Genomic DNA, 16,376 nt, shown 5'->3' on the forward strand with positions numbered 1-16,376 from the left:
AGTTCTCCAGGTGTGGTCTCAGCAAGGCCGTGTACAAATGCAGCAAAACAACCTGACTCCTGTATTCAAACTCTTTGTAATGAAGGCTATCATACCATTTACCTTGCTAACTGCTTACTTACCTCAGCAATTAGGTTACAAGGACACCAGTTTCCTTTATACATCAACCTTTCTCAGTCTATGACCTTTGACATAACACTTGGCCACTTTGCTTTTCCTACCAAAGTGGACAATGCTCCATTCATTCATAATTTACTGCATCTGCCATGTATTTGCCCACTCTCTTATTTTGTTCTGTATCACTGTGAAGTCTCCTTATGTCCTTGTCATCACTCCCACCTAGTTTTGTCATCGATAAACTTGGAAATATTGCACCCAATTCCTTCATCCAAGTTGTTGATTTATATTGTGAATAGCCGGGACCCAAGCTCTGAACCTGGGCTACCCCACTGGTCACCACCTTCCACTTTGTAAAATTCCCATTAATTCCAACTCTCTGGTCCGTACCAACTAAACAATTCCCAATCAATGTCAGTACATTACCACCAATCCCAGGGTTTTGAACTTGCACACTAATCTCTTATATGGGACTTTATCAAAAGCTTCTTGAAAATCCACATAAACCACATCCTCAGTTCTCCCTTATCTAATCTGCTTGCTACATCCTTAAAATACTCCAGTCAGTTTGTCAAAATGAATTCCCTTCATAAACCTACATTTGTGTCATTCTGTTGGTATTTTCAAATTTTCCTGTCAGCACATCCTTGACAACAGACTGTATTTCGTGCAGTCGCAGTTTGAGATTCAGATCAGGTGATGCTTCTGGAGGGTGGCATTGTGTCAAGTTGAGAGGTAAAAGGACTTGGTTCATGCTCACATACTCACCAGGTTTGGGATGTTTGCTGCTGTGCTCTCCCACTTTTCAACTTCCAGAGGCTTCTGGGGGTCAGAATGCATCCGCTCATCACAGGTCAGGTTTAACAAACGAGGTCTGGGAGACAGGCCCCTGAAAACAAAAACAACCACAGTCTGGATTACACTGTTACACAATCTGCATCACAGGCAGACATAGCCTGTCATACCAATCACTTTCAAAAGGAATGGTCTCTCTTGGGTCTTTCTGCGTGGGTTTCTGAATGGTCCCTGATCTGGTTGATTTAGCCAGTGATTGAGCTGACTGAGTTGGACCTTGTGGTGAAGCCAAGATGACTGTTTCTCTGACTGTAAAACCCCTGCTCAGAGCAGACCCAGCACCACAACCATCACTGATCCCATCTCAGGGACAATCTGCCCAGATTCCTCAACTCCACCGTTAGATTAATTGCAATGGTTCCAAAATGTTCAGAGGAGAGGCTAGGTACAGGGTCACAAACAGAACCCACCTCATCTCGGATCAGAAAATGATTAACTTTACAGTCACTGGTAAGGTTAGGTTACCAGTGGTCAGGTTAAACTAGAAATCACAGCAAATGAAGAACTTTCAAAGTCAATGAAATAAGATGCCAATCTGTTTTAGTGATACTGATCAAAGAATGGGTATAGTCCAGGAGGCTGCACACTCGTCACTGGAACATAGGACATAGAACACTCCAGCACAGTACAGGCCCTTCAGCCCTTGATGTTGCACCGACCTGTGGAACCAATCTGAAGCCCATCTAACCTACACTATTCCAATTTCATCCATATGTTTATCCAATGACCATTTAAATGCCCTTACAGTTGGCAAGTCTCCTACTGTTGCAGGCAGTGCATTCCATGCCCCTACTACCTCTGACATCTGTCCTATATCTATCACCCTCAATTTAAAGCTATGTCCCCTCATGCTAGCCATCACCATCCAAGGCTCTTGCTGTCCACCCTGTCTAACCCTCTGATTATCTTATAGGTCTCAATTCAGTCACCTCTCAACCTTCTTCTCTCTAATGAAAACAGCCTCAAATCCCTCAGCCTTTCCTTGTAAGCTCTTCCTCCATACCAGACAACATTCTAGTAAATTTCCTCTGAACCCTTTCCAAAGCTTCCACACCCTTCCAATAAGGGGGAGGGAGAGTAGGCAATTCAGCCTTTTGAACCTGCTCTGCCATTTAACATGATCATGGCTGATCTTACCCTGATCTCAACTCCGCTTTCCTGCCTGTTCCCCATTGCCCATGATCCTGCTTTTCATCAGAAACATATCCATTTCTTTTTTGAATATTTTGATTGATTCTGCCTCCACTGCACTCTGGAGCAGTGAGTTCCACAGAGTCACAACCCTCTGAGAGTAGTTTCTCCTCATCCCAGTGTTGAACCTACCTTATCTCACTCTACATCCATAACTCCTTATCTGTGACTGTCCCACAATGGGGAACATCTGTTCAACGTTCACCTCATCCTCTCCCTTTAGCATTTTATATACCTCAATCAGATCTCCCCTCATTCTCCTGAACCCTAGAGAGTACAAGTTCATGTTTTCCATCCGCTCCTCATACAACAGCCCTTTCATCCGTGGAATCAACCTGGTGAACCTTCTCTGAACTGCCCCCAGTGGCCCCACATCCTTCCTCAAGGAGACCAGAACTGGACACAATACGCCAGGTGCAGTCTCACTAAATACATTATATAATTGACACAACAACTTCCTTAGTTATATATTCCGGACCTTTTATAATAAATGCCAGGATTCCATCTGCCCTTCTTATTATATGCTGCACCTACATACCCACTTTCTGCGATTTGTACACCCAGATCCCCCCCGTACTGACAACTTTGAATCTGATTCCCATTTTAATAATAATTTGGCCTTTTGGTTTTCTTAGACAGGACTGTCCTGCTTATCTCCCAATAAGGCCCATTGCCCTGGGAAGTTTGTCTCCATTGCCCTGGGAAGTTAGACAGGGTTTTACTTTAACCATGCACCTGAAAAATGGTTCTTCTGACAGTGCAGCCCTCCCTCAGCGCTGACCTTCTGACAGTGCGGCAATCCCTCAGCGCTGACCTTCCGACAGTGCGGCACTCCCTTAGCACTGACCCTCCAACAGTGCGGCACTCCCTCAGTGCTGACCTTCCGACAGTGCGGCACTCCCTCAGCGCTGACCTTCCGACAGTGCGGCACTCCCATAGCGCTGACCCTCCAACAGTGCGGCACTCCCTCAGCGCTGACCTTCCGACAGTGCGGCACTCCCTCAGCGCTGACCTTCCGACAGTGCGGCACTCCCTTAGCGCTGACCCTCCAACAGTGCGGCACTCCCTCAGTGCTGACCCTCCGACAGTGCAGCACTCCTCCAGAATGCCATGGACAGGGCATGATTACAGGGTTCAAGTTCACACCATATAAAGAAATACCTTTTTATTTTTCTGTGTTTTAGATTGTGAACTGAAATGGGAAAAGGACTGTTTTGAAAGTGAAGGATTTCTGGAGGATTGCTGTACTTTTTAAAAATGAAGTTCCCTGAACCTCATTATAAGTGCTGTTTACATAGCTGCTGCCTCATGCAGGGGGGAAAGCCTAGTTACAGACAGACTCAAGCCAGGGGACCGTGTACGAATAGAGAGTCATCCAGCAACAAGTAGCTGTTAGTCTGTGGAATGGTGACCAGTTATCAATGACAAAGGTCTTCTGCCTGGTGACAGCAATCTGATTGGCTCCCAGGTGAACAGCTTGTGGATATGAATGTTTGGGGAGAAACCATCAGACCTCTGGCATCTTGCTCTGTAATAAAAAAAAGCATGGAGCTGGAAAAGCACAGCAGTTCAGACAGAATCAGAGGAGCAGGAGTCAACATTTCAGACATAAAGCCTGCATCAGGAATGACATTCCTCATGACAGGCTTATGCCTGAAACATTGACTCTCCTGCTCCTTAGATGCTGCCTGACCTGCTATGTTTTACCAGCACCACACATTTTGACTCTGACTCTCCAGCATCTGCAGTACTTCCTTTCTCCTAGTAAAAAAAAGCATTTCAGGTCTAAAAATTGCTTGTTTATGCCCTTCCTCAGTTGCTGCAGGCTGTGACTTTCAATTCATAAGTTTTTGTAGGTGTGAACCAGCCACCCTGTGCCTTCTGCAAACAGGTGAAAATATCTGGAAAATGAAGATTGTGAAGCAGTGTCTGATCAGTACAAGGATCATTTCAGCAAACCCTGTGGACAGAGGACACTGAACTGCCTTCCCAGTCTTTCCCTCCACCCACACATCTGTGTTGTCTTTATGCTTGTAGGAGATGCTTTATAAGGGGTTTAGAGTTTTAACGAGTAGAGTTATATATTGACAGTTTATAACTATTTACCTGTAGCTAGAATCTATGTATTTGTGATAAATGGTAATTCTTGTTAAGTACAGAAACCTGGACTGTGCTTTCTATCAGCCTGTGTCTGAAAGAGAGGGCAAGTGGTAAATTCTACAAAATTTAAAAATCTTTAACCTTTGTGATGACTTGGGACGAGTGGGACTTGGTTTCGAGAGCACTCTAGAGAGTGAGAGTTTACAGCAACAATCTACCAGCTGGTGATGACATGGGACAGGAGGGTGTGGCCGTCTGTGAGGCAGGTAGAGGGATCCAGGAAGTAGGGTTGCTGGAGCCTCAGCCCCTGTCCTTGTCCAACAGGTTCAACAACTTTGCTCCCTGTGTGGACAGCAATGGGGACTGCAGGGAGGATGAGCTGACTGACTGCAGCACCGTGGTGCAGGGAGCCAACCAAGTGGGGAGAGAGAAGAGAAATTTTGTTGTAATTGGGGATAGTCTAGTCAGAGGCATAGTCACTGTTCTCTGTGACCAGGATTGAGAGTCCTGAAGGGCGTGTTGCCTGCCTGGTGTTCGGGTTCAGGATATCTCATCTGGACTGGAGAGGAACCTGGAGTGGGAGGGTAAAGATCCAGTGGTCATGGTCTATGTAGGTACCAACAACATCGATAAAACTAGAGCAGAGGTTCTGCTAAGGGAATATGAACAGCTAGGAGCTAAATTAAAAAACAGAACCCAAAAGGTAATAATCTCTGGATTACTATCTGAGCCACGAGCTAACTGACACAGAGTCAATAAGATTAAGCAGGTAAATGCATTGTTCAACGATTGGTGTGGGAGAAATGGGTTTGGATTCACGAGACATTGGGACCAGTTCGAGGGAGGAAGGGATGGTCTTCATCTGAACTGTACTGGTACCAGAGTCCTAGCGAATTGCGTAACTAGGGCTGTAGACAGGGCTCTAAACTAAATGAGGTGGGGATGGCATCCATTATAGGGGAAAACCCGAATTAAAGGAGGAGATAAGAGTGCAGAACTTAGGAGAGGTTATTAAAATCTCCAGCACTGACATAAATAGGATAGAGTGTACGGACAGGGATAGCAATCAAACTTCAAGCACACTGGACAAATGAATGACAATGAGAAGGGGAACGGCTAATACAGGACTGAGGGTGTTATATCTGAATGTGAGCAGTATAAAGGGTAAGGTAAATGAGCTTATGGCATAGATCGAAACGGGCAGGTATGACATGCTGGGCATCACAGAGACACAGCTGCAAGGGGATCAGGATTGGGAACTGAATATTCAAGGATATACATCCTATTCAAAAAACAGGCAGGTGGACAGAGGGGGTGAAGTTGCATTATTAGTAAGGCATGAAATTAAATCAATAGTAAGAAGTAGGGTCAGATGGTGCAGAATCTGTGTGGGTAGAATTGAAGAACCGCAAAAGGTAAAAAGAAAACATCGCTGGAGTTATGTGCAGGCCTCTAAATAGTAGCCAGGAGCTGGGGCACAAGATACTCCAGAAGATAGAAAAGCTGTGTAGGAAAGGAGAAAGTGAGGACTGCAGACACTGGAGATCAGAGTGTGGTGCTGGAAAAGCACAGCAGGTCAGGCAGCATCCAAGGAGCAGGAGAATCGACATTCTGGACGTAAGCCCTTCATCAGGAATTGATGAAGGCCCTGTGCCTGAAACGTCGATTCTCCTGCTCCTCGGATGCTGCCTGACCTGCTGTGCTTTTCCAGCAACACATTCTTAACTGTGTAGGAAAGGCAAAGTTACAGTCATCATGGGGGATTTCAATATGCAGGTGGGCTAGGAAAATCAGGTTGGTAGTGGATTGCAAGAAAAGGCCTTTGTGGAATGTCAGAGATGGCTTTTTGGAGCAGCTTGTGGTGGAATCCACTAAGGAACATGCAATATTGGATTTAGTGTTGTGCAATGAGGCAGACTTGATAAGTGAGCTTAACGTGAAGAAACTCTTTGGAAGCAGTGATCATAATATGATTGAATTTACTCTGCAGTTTGAGAGGAGAAGATTTGAATCAAAGGTAACGGTATTACAGCTGAATAAAGGCATCTACAGAGGCATGAGAGAGGAGCTGGGTAAAATTGACTGGGAGAGGAGCCTAGCAGGAAGGACAGTGGAACAGCAATGGCAGAAATTTCTGGGAGTAATTCAGGAGACACAGCAGGGATTCATCCCGAGGAAAAGGAAGCCTGGTACAGGGAGGATGAGGCAACCATTACTGACTCGGGAAGTCAGGGACAGCGTAAAAGCAAAAGAGAAAGCATATAACGTGGCGAAGGGCTGTGGGAGACCAGAGGATAGGGAAGCTTACAGAGACCAACAGAGGGCAACCAAAAATGCAATAAGGAGGGAGAAGATTAAATATGAAGGTAAGCTAGCCAATAATATAAGGAAGACTGTAGGAGTTACTTTAGATATATAAAGAGCAAAAGAGAGATTAAAGTGGACATTGGGCCACTAGAAAATGATACTCGAGAGATAGTAGTGGGGAACAAGGAAATGGCTTTGCATCATGGCTTTGAATAAATAATTTGCATCAGCCTTCACAAGTAATATCCCAAATATTTAACAGAGTGAGGGGGCAGAGCTGAGTATGATTGTCATCACCAAGGAGCAGGTGCTACAAAAACTAAATGGGCTGAAGGTGGATAAATCACCTGGACCAGATGGAAAACACCCCAGAGTTCTAAGGGAGATAGCTGAAGAGATAGCAGAGGCATTAGTGATGATCCTTCAGAAATTAGGAAGAGTCCCAGTGGACTGGAAAATCACTAACGTGACACCCATGTTTAAAAAGGAGTAAAGCAAAAGATGGAAAATTATAGACTGATTAGCTGAACCTTGGTCAAGGGTAAGATTCTGGAATCCATTGTGAAGGATGAGATTTCTGAATACTTGGAAGTGTGTGGTGATACAGGGCAAAGTCAGCATGGTTTCATCAAGGGGAGGTCATGCCTGACACATCTGCTAGAATTCTTTAAGGAATGAATGATCAGGGTAGACCAAGGAGAGCCAGTGGATATTGTCTGTCTGGACTTCAAGAAGGCCTTTGACAAGGTGCCCCACAGGAGGCTGCTGAGTAAGATAACGGTCCATGATGTCAGAGGCAAGGTGCTAACATGGATAGAAGCTTGGCTGGCCGGCAGAAAGCAGAGAGTGGGGACAAAAGGGTCCTTCTCAGGATGACAACTGGTGACAAGTGTGTTCCGCAAGGCTCAATATTGGGACCACAACTTTTCACGTTATACATTAACGATCTAGATGAAGGAACTGAGGGCAGTCTGGCTAAGTTTGCAGATGATACAAAGACAGGTAGAGGGACAGGTAGCATTGAGGAAGCGGGGAGGCTGCAGAAGGATTTGGACAAAGGAGAGTGGGCAAAGAAGTGGCTGATGGAGTACAACGTGGGAAAGTGCGAGGTCATGCACTTTGGTAGGAAGTAGAGGCATGGAATATTTTCTAAATGGGGAGAAAAATTCGGAAATCTGAAGTGCCAAGGGACTTGGGAGTGCTAGTCCAGGATTCTCTCAAGGTTAACTTGCAGTTTGAGTCAGTAGTTAGGAAGGAAAATGCAATGGTGGCATTTATTTTGAGAGGACTTGAATATAAAAGCAGGGATGTACTTCTGAGGCTCTATCGGGCTCTGGTCAGACCACATTTGGAGTATTGTGTACAGCTTTCGGTCCCATATCTCAGGAAGGATGTACTGACTTTACAGCATGGTCAGAGGAGATTCATGAGATGGTCCCAGCAATGAAAAGCTTAACATATGAGGAATGTTTCAGGACTCTGGGTTTATGCTTGATGGAGTTCAGAAGGATGAAGGGGAACCTAATTGAAGCTAACAGAATATAGAATGGTCTAGACAGATATGTATTGGGAAGATGTCTCCATTGGTAGGAGAGACTAGGACCTGAGGGCACAGTCTTAGAGTAAAAGGAAGACCCTTTAGAACAGAGATAAGGAGAAACGTCTTCAACCAGAGAGTGGTGAATCTATGGAAGGCTATGGAGGCCAGGGCATTGAGTATATTTAAGATTGAGATAGATAGGTTCTTGAGTATCAAGGGGATCAAGGGTTACGGGGAGAAGGTGGGAGAATGAGATTGAGAAACGTATCAGCCATGATTGAATGACAGAGCAGACGAGATGGGCTGAATGGCCCATTTTCTGCTGTTATGGTCTTATGGCCGCTTCTTACCTACTTATGCTTGAAGCATCTTGGTCCTCCACCTCATCAGCACTACAAGTAGCACTGGAATCACTGTTCGTGTTTAACCTGTCGTTAACCTCAGTCTCCACCACGTTCTCTGAGCCGACCTTTGAGATTTGTGCAGTTTCTTCATCTGGCCTTTGCGTTCTTTCCTTATTGCCAGAGTGTTCAGCCACAGAGAGGCCATTCTCACTTGTCTTGTCCTCTGATTGTTCAGCCTTAATGTTAACAGTCTCCATTCCCTCACACTCCTTCTCGTTACAGTCTCCTTCAGAATTGAGCTTTTCCATGGAATACTGCGGCTTGGGATCCTCATTCTCATCCTTCTCTGAATCCTCTCCTCCTGTCCTTTCAGGATTAGCCAGGCTCGTATCCTTGGTTTTTATCCTCAACGTTGATGAGGATTCACTCTCAGCGTCTGAACTCCTGTTACCTGCTGCTCAAAGAGAACTTCTAATCACATGGCACCAAAGCAAGAACATACATTTCTATCGCGCCTATCACCAACGTAATATGTCCCAAAACAAGACCATGGCCTTGCTGTGGACTCTCTCACCACAGGAGATTATCGGTTCTACTGGATCCTGTTATTTTAAAATAGCTCGGAGAATTAATTGAATAAGGGAAACTTCATTAAATCAGAATCAAAGTTTCCAGTGGCAACATTAGTGGTGAAAAGGGAACTAAAGCGAGCAGGTAGGTGTGACTATTTAACATAGTGAAAGCTCTTGAGCGCACAGCAGGAGGTAACCACAGAATGTTTTCACTTGGTCTAAACCACTTAACTGAAGACAATTCTCAAGTGCCTACCTGAATGGGTCAGTTTCAAATACTTTTCAATGAACTGACAACTGCATTGTGTAAATGTTAAACCTTTTAATATATACATACCTGTATCCTGAAAATGTTGATCATATTAATGAGCTGTCGGTTATGATATAGTATAAGGAAGCCACTTTCACTCAATGCTGTAGTTTCAGCTCAGAAACCTGTAACAGCAAGTTCTCTGAATAAAGGCAACTAAAGGCCATTTTACGTTGTCTCTCACTCTGGTTCGTGGTCTAAAAAAGAGACCTCAACGCCTGGGAGCTGCGGTAATGAATTCCAGACTGAAGGATTGACCAGGAATCCTGGAGAGGGACAGGACTACCTCTCAAAGAGAAAGTTAAAAATCACACAATACCAGATTATGGTCCAACAAGTTTATTTGGAACTACTAGCTACCAGACGAAGGAGCAGTGCTCTGAAAGCTAGTGCTTTCAAATAAACCTGTTGGACTATAACCTGGTGTTGTGTGATTTTTGACTTCGTCCATCCCAGTTTAACACCAACACCACCACATCAGGGTTTAGAGAGGTAGTGCTGAATCAGATGGCTCAGGGTTTTGGAGGTCTGTGCTGTGGTAGGGGGATTGGGCTTTGGGGGTCTGTGCTTGTTTTGGGGGGCGAGGTCAGGGTTTAGAGAGGCAGTGCTGAACCAGACGGCTCAGGGTTAGGGGTCAGGGTTTAGGGCTCCTGCTGTCCAGCTCCTGTCCTCTGCTCTCACCGATCTCCACCTCCACATCATCTCAAAGAGAAGGGGAAGTATGGAAGTAGCAAGTTTGGCTTCACTAAATCAGAGTTCAGGCCAAGTGAATACAATTCAAACAGAGAATGCTGGAGAAACTCAGCAGGACTGGCAGCATTTGTGGGGAGAGAAGCAAAGTTAATGTTTTGAGTCTGTTATGACTCTTTAAAATTGGTGTGACAGTTAGAATCAGATGACGTGATGGATCAGATGAGATTGTCAGATCAAGACCGAATGATTTCATAATAACTGAAAGCAGTGGGCATTCTGCCAGGACCTCAAACAGTAGAACATAAAGGTTCAATTGGTCTTCTTTATCCTGAAGAACACATGTCAGGAATGCTGGGAATTAAGCATTGAACTTTGACTATATCAACTTCTACAGAAATCCCAGCTGTTGTGGACTGATACCATCAGCAAATGCATACAAACCTTCTGCATCTTCTCGCATTTCTTCTTCATTCCCACTGGTTCCAGAAGCTTCCAGATCCTCATCTTCAGCAGCAGATGTTGCTGAGGATTCCTCTCCCTGTGCTGCTGGGATCTGCCTCTTCTTCTTCACAACCTTTTCTGCTTCCTATCAACACAAAATAAAGTAATGAGAGAAGTGGTTAGCACAGCTGCCTCACAGCACCAGGGACCCGGGTTCGATTCCTGCCTCTAGCGACTGTCTGCGTGGAGTTTGCACATTCTCCCAGTGTCTGTGCGGGTTGTTTCCGGGTGCTCCAGTTTCCTCCCATAATCCAAAGATGTGCAGGTCAGGTGAACTGGCCATGCTAAATTGCCCATTGTGATAGGTGCAGGAGTAAATATAGAGAAGGGGAATGGATCTGGGTGGGTTACTCTTTGGAGGGTTGGTATGGATTTGTTGGGCTGAAGGGCCTGTTTCCATACTGTAGGGAATCTAATCTAAAAAAACAGCAGTGGGCAGCGGAGTGGGTGCAGCAGGAAGATGGAGCACTGAGCCGACCTGAATATCAGATACGTGCGGCCCTTAGGAGCGAGGGCCAGCTATTTGGCCCAGTTGATACCTCTCTAACTGAGAAACCACAGCAGGCACAGCGTCCCAGCTCAGTCCTCTTATTTATTTTTCCTAATCAACTTGCTCACAGCTCTTGATGAGGTGGGACTTGAACCCGGGCATCCTGGAGCAGAGGCAGGGACACTACTGAACAGCAAGAACAGTCAAATAAAATAAAACAAAGAACTGTAGATGCTGGAAATTGGAAACAGAAACAGTAATTGTTGGAGAAACTCAGCAGGTCTGGCAGCATGTGTGCAGAGAGAAACAGAGTTAACATTTTGAGTCCAATGACCTTCTTCAGAAAATAGACTGAATTAAGAAGGGGGCGGTGGAGAGAAGAATGCAAGAAACAGGGCAGGAGTGCAAGGGATGGGGTGGGAGCACGAGACATGGAGAGGGAGCAAGAGATTGCACGAGAGAGCGAGCAAGAGTGCTCCATTGGCTAAGCAATGACAAACTGATTTGGGGCTCAGGGAAATGGGATGTGTGATAATGTGTGTGCACTGACTGACCCAGTTGACACTGCTCACTAACAGCGAATCCATTCCCTCATAGTTTTATTGGGGATCAGTTAGCTCAGTTGGCTGGACAGCTGGTTAGTGATGCCTAGTGATGCCAACAGCACAGGTTCAATTCCCACATTGGCTGAAGGACTCCCCTCACTGGAGGCATGGTGACTCTCAGGTTAAATCACCAGCATTGTCTCTCTCCAATGACAGGGCAGCCCCAGGGTCCTCTGAGTGTGGAAGGAGGCCATCCACAATTGACTCTTTCTGATCCTGCCCCTGATCATGATCAAAATCTGAACAGTGCATCACTGAAATTCTGTTTGACTTCACTCGAGGCCAAGTGCAGAATGGGATAGAGAATTAAAATTACAGGAAGCACTCAGTCACAGCAATATACAGCCTGAAAGGAGCCCAGTTCCTGAAACAATACGATTAAAGAATCTCCAAAGGTTGTTCCAAGCTGTTGTCGGCAGGGCAGCTGGGTGGGAGAGTCCAGAACATAATGGGACACTTGGAGCCAGGTCATACAGGGGTGATGTTAGCAAGCACTACCTCATGGAAAGATCTGGTTTGTGATTGGTTTCCTCACACAGTCGGTGATGGTAAAGATCAACTGAAACTATCAAAACTGAGACGTTGGTTGGATCTGAAAGGAGGTGCTTAGAACCCTCTGTTACACTAGCCAAGGCCACAATGGCCACACAAGGATATTTGGGAGAGAGATCTCAAGGTGATGGAGGTCAGAAATCCTCACTAATGACCCAAGTATCTGGTGACAAGCTTCAGGAGAGAGAAAAAAAATAAAAGAAATGACTAGACGATGGAAGAGAATCTGCTGGAGAGCGGCAAAGTAATCAGTCAATACTAGTCCAACATCGCTCACAAGGGAGTGCCAATCATGAATCTGCCTGAATACCCATAAATGATGATTTCCATTCCAGGAGTGATATTCAGCCTCTCCAGCCTGTTACAGGAACAAGCAGAGGTTATTGAGCCTCTCCAGCCTGTTACAGGAACAATAGATGCCGATAAGAACAACAATGGGATTGAAGTATAGTTTAAACGCTCTGCTTGTACTCCTGTGTGCTGGGCTGAGCTGGGCTGGGCTGAGCTGGGCTGGGCTGGGTTGGGTTGGGCTGGGCTGAGGTGGGGTGGGATGAGGTGAGCAATTAGCTTTTATCATCATTGAGTCCACGCAATATGAGACATTTCAGTTGGAGCAGGAGACTAGACCCTGTGATAGCTGCTTTAGTGTGAGGATCCCATTTACTCAGTGAGTTAGCATCATTACATGCAGATTGCTGAACAACATGGAAACCAGGGAAACCTTTAATAAACATGGTGCTGGTTAGGGATGAAACTGGAGATTTCCCTTAAGGTCCAGCTGGATTTTATGTGGAGTTAAACTAGAGCTGGTGTGAAGCAGTTTGGAGCTGCTATAGGAGTTAAATCCAATTTACAACAGTACAACATGACTGGACTCTGAAAAAACATCAACTCCTCCTGTCTTTCTGGATGTTTGATGTTCCAGTGAAGTAGAAAGTGACTGGACGACTTTGGTTCAGTTCAGATCAGATCACTGGCTGCTTTCAGCCCTTACCATTCTCAGTCTGTGCTGCTGAAGGAGGGCATCCAGATTGTGACGTCTCTTGTAGTTAAAGTAGAAATTTTTACACTGAGCCTCCGTCTTGGAACTCACCATCTTAGCAATAGCTGCCCAGCCACGGCCATGTTCAACAAGACCTGAAATGGAAATTCATAAAAGATTAGAATCTGCAGCTGGCAAACTCTCCAGTGTTCAAACAAATAAAAAGTGTGTGAAAGCTGGAGATGGAATCTGTTACAGAAAATATCACAGAGATCAATCTGCTTGTACGACATGCTAGTGATTTAATGTTACACACTTGCACTCACAGACAGTCCTTCACTTATGCCCCCTCCCCTCCACCACTCGATGTCTCTCCTTCAGCTGTCATCAATTCATCACTTCCGACTGAGTGTGTCCCAGCCACAAACAGAACTGGTTTGAAGTTTCAGCTTCCTCCTTCTCACTCCAGATTCAGGCACAATTTCTCAGTGGAACAGCTCGTCATGATTTCAGTGTGGCATGTATCCAAAATCAGCTCAGTTTGGATCCCTTCTCGTCCCAGAGTCACTCCCCCTTTGTACAGAGAGATCATTCGTAACCTGCATGTAACTAGTTGACAATGCCACCAACTGGGTGTGTAAGTTGTAACCGAGAGGCGAAGCTGTGAAGCGAGAGAGGGGAGAGGGAGGTTTCTGCTCCACGGGAACAATATTAAAGGTTACTCACATGATAGAAAGCAGTGAGGAGCCAATCAGCTGAGGGAGACCACAGAAACTCAGAATTGCTTCACTTCAAAAGCAGAACTGGCTTCTCTCTGGCACAGAGAGAAATTATTTAGAAATTATTTCACCATGTTAATATGATAGCTATATTTAAATAGGGAGGTTGTATAAGTCCACAGAACCAACTGAACGTCAGTGCAAGGAAAGATAATGGAACTGTACTGAGAGGAACATTGAAACATCCCGAAACTGAAGACGTCATCGCTTGACGGCATAGATTTGAGAAGGGAAGATTATGTTTTCAGTAACCTTAATAAATTCTTTGAAGAGGTAACACAGATAGATAAGGTTCAAATGGAGGGCAAGCTGGGTACAAATCAGAAAACAAAGTCGAAGTTAAAAGGAATTACTTAGATTGATGTTACTTCAATGAAAGTGATATTCCACAAGATTTCTACTGGGTGCATGGTTATTTAAAATGCTGAGGGTTTGTGGGTTAGAAGCAGCTTCCAAAGAGAGACTGGGCTATATACTGCTAACCCCCTCTCTGTTCCCTCTGTGCATCAACTCCGTTACCCCTCTCTCTCACCCCTGCTCCCAGTTCTCCTGTCCCATTATTCCCTCTCCTTGTTACCTCTTTCTCTATTACCCCTTCCTATTAACCTCTCCTCCCCATTATCACACCTTCCTGTTACCACCCCTCTCCACTGTCCCCTCTTCCCTCCATTGCCCCCTCCTCCCTCTCCAGATGTGGAGTTTTTCTGGAGGGACAGTGTACAGATGGTCATTATGGGAATGATGGGACCCAGTCAGACACTCTATGATAGAAATCCCTACCGAAGGTCTGTGTGGCAATGGAGTAGTGTGTTATTATAGTATCATGTAGTGAAAGTGCTCACAGTCCCTTCTATAAGGATCTGAACTGGCCCATGCTGTCCTGAAGGAATATTCCCCCAAGTGGAATTAAACAAACATGCAACACATTAACCTTTGTCCTTTGGCAGAGATGAGTTAAAGTGAAAGGATGAGATATTCCAATTCATCAGTAGGCCTTTTTAAAATGTTTCCCAACCTCTCCCTTCCCTCTTTAGCCACTCACTCTCTCCCATCACATCCATTCTCTTGCTCTCCCAATGTCTCTCCTCTCTCACCACATCTCTCCTACCTCTCACTGCTCCTCCTTCCAACTCTCAAAGAATTCGTAGAAACACAGGAAATAGCTGCAGGAGGAGCTTCAAGCCTAGAGTCATTTGGCCTTTTGAGCCTGCACCACCTGATCACAGCTGATCATGCAGTCTCGATATCCCATTGCTGCTTCCTTCCCTTACCCCTTGATCCTTTTAGCCATGTCCAGCTCCCTCTTGAATCTAACTAATAAACTGCCCCAAACAGCTTCCTTTGGGAGAGAATTCCACAGGTTCATAATCGGACTGAAGATGTTCTTCCTCATCTCAGTCTTGAATAGTCTGGTGAACCTTCACTGGACTCACTCAATAGCAGCAATGTTCTTCTGCAGACGAGGAGGCCAAAACTGCACACAAGACTCAAGCTGTGGTCTCACCAAGGCCCTATATGACTGCAGTAAGAGATCCCTACTCCTATACTAAAATCCTCTCACTATGAAGGACAGCATGCCATTAGCTTTCTTCACCACCAAGCTTCAGTGCCTGTTCCGTCTTGGTACCCAGGTCTCTTGCACCTCACCTTTTCCTAAACTGCCACCATTCAGATACTAATCTGCCTTCCTGTTTTTGCCAAAGTGAATAACATCACATTATAATTCATTTGCCAAGTATTTTCCCACTCTGCCAGTCTGTCCAAGTCACTCTGCAGTCTCTTAGCACCCTTCTTTATGAATGATCGAGAGTAGATTGATGGGGTGGTAAAGGCCTGGTTGGACATATCTGGGCAATTTTCCACACTGTCAGGTAAATGCCAGTGTTGTAGCTGTTCTAGAACAACTTGGCTAGGGGAGTGGCAAGTTCGGGAGGACACGTCTTCAGTACTATTGCCAGAAATATTATCAGGGTCCATAGCCTTTGCAGTATTCAGTGTCTCCCACCATTTAATGGAGTGAATTGAATTGGCTGAAGACTGGTATCTGTGATGCTGGAGACCACTGGAGGAAGTTGAGATGGATCATCCACTCGGCACTTCTGGCTGACGATTGTTGCAAATGCTCGAGCATTATCTTTTACACGGATGTGCTGGGCTCCTCCGTCATTGAGGAGGGGGATATTGGTGGAGCCTCCTCCTCCAGGGAGTTGTTTAACTGTCCACCATCATTCACGACTCGATGTGGCAGGACCGCAGAGCTTAGATCTGATCCACTGATCATGGGATTGCTTAGCTCTGTTTATCAATTACTTCTACGCTGCTTGACTTGTAAGTAGTCCTGTTTGGTAGCTTCATCAGGTTGACACCTCATTTTCAGCTATGGCTGGTGCTGCTCCAGCCATGCCCTCCTGCCCTCTCCATTGAACCAGGGTTGATCC

General features: G+C 45.5%; 1 protein-coding gene across 1 annotated transcript in view; it reads right to left on the reverse strand.

Annotated features, from left to right (window-relative positions):
* Nucleotides 1-16,376, reverse strand: part of ncor2 (nuclear receptor corepressor 2) — a 199,489-nt gene that overhangs the window by 64,165 nt on the left and 118,948 nt on the right. Inside the window, exons 17-20 of the mRNA XM_043715247.1 lie at nt 13,172-13,314; nt 10,471-10,615; nt 8,461-8,908; nt 886-1,006 (exon numbers count right to left, since the gene is read on the reverse strand). Coding sequence (XP_043571182.1) covers nt 886-1,006; nt 8,461-8,908; nt 10,471-10,615; nt 13,172-13,314 — 857 coding nt within the window. The remainder of the gene's footprint in view (nt 1-885; nt 1,007-8,460; nt 8,909-10,470; nt 10,616-13,171; nt 13,315-16,376) is intronic.

Source organism: Chiloscyllium plagiosum, chromosome 25 (assembly GCF_004010195.1).
Source record: "Chiloscyllium plagiosum isolate BGI_BamShark_2017 chromosome 25, ASM401019v2, whole genome shotgun sequence".
Lineage (NCBI taxonomy): Eukaryota > Metazoa > Chordata > Chondrichthyes > Orectolobiformes > Hemiscylliidae > Chiloscyllium > Chiloscyllium plagiosum.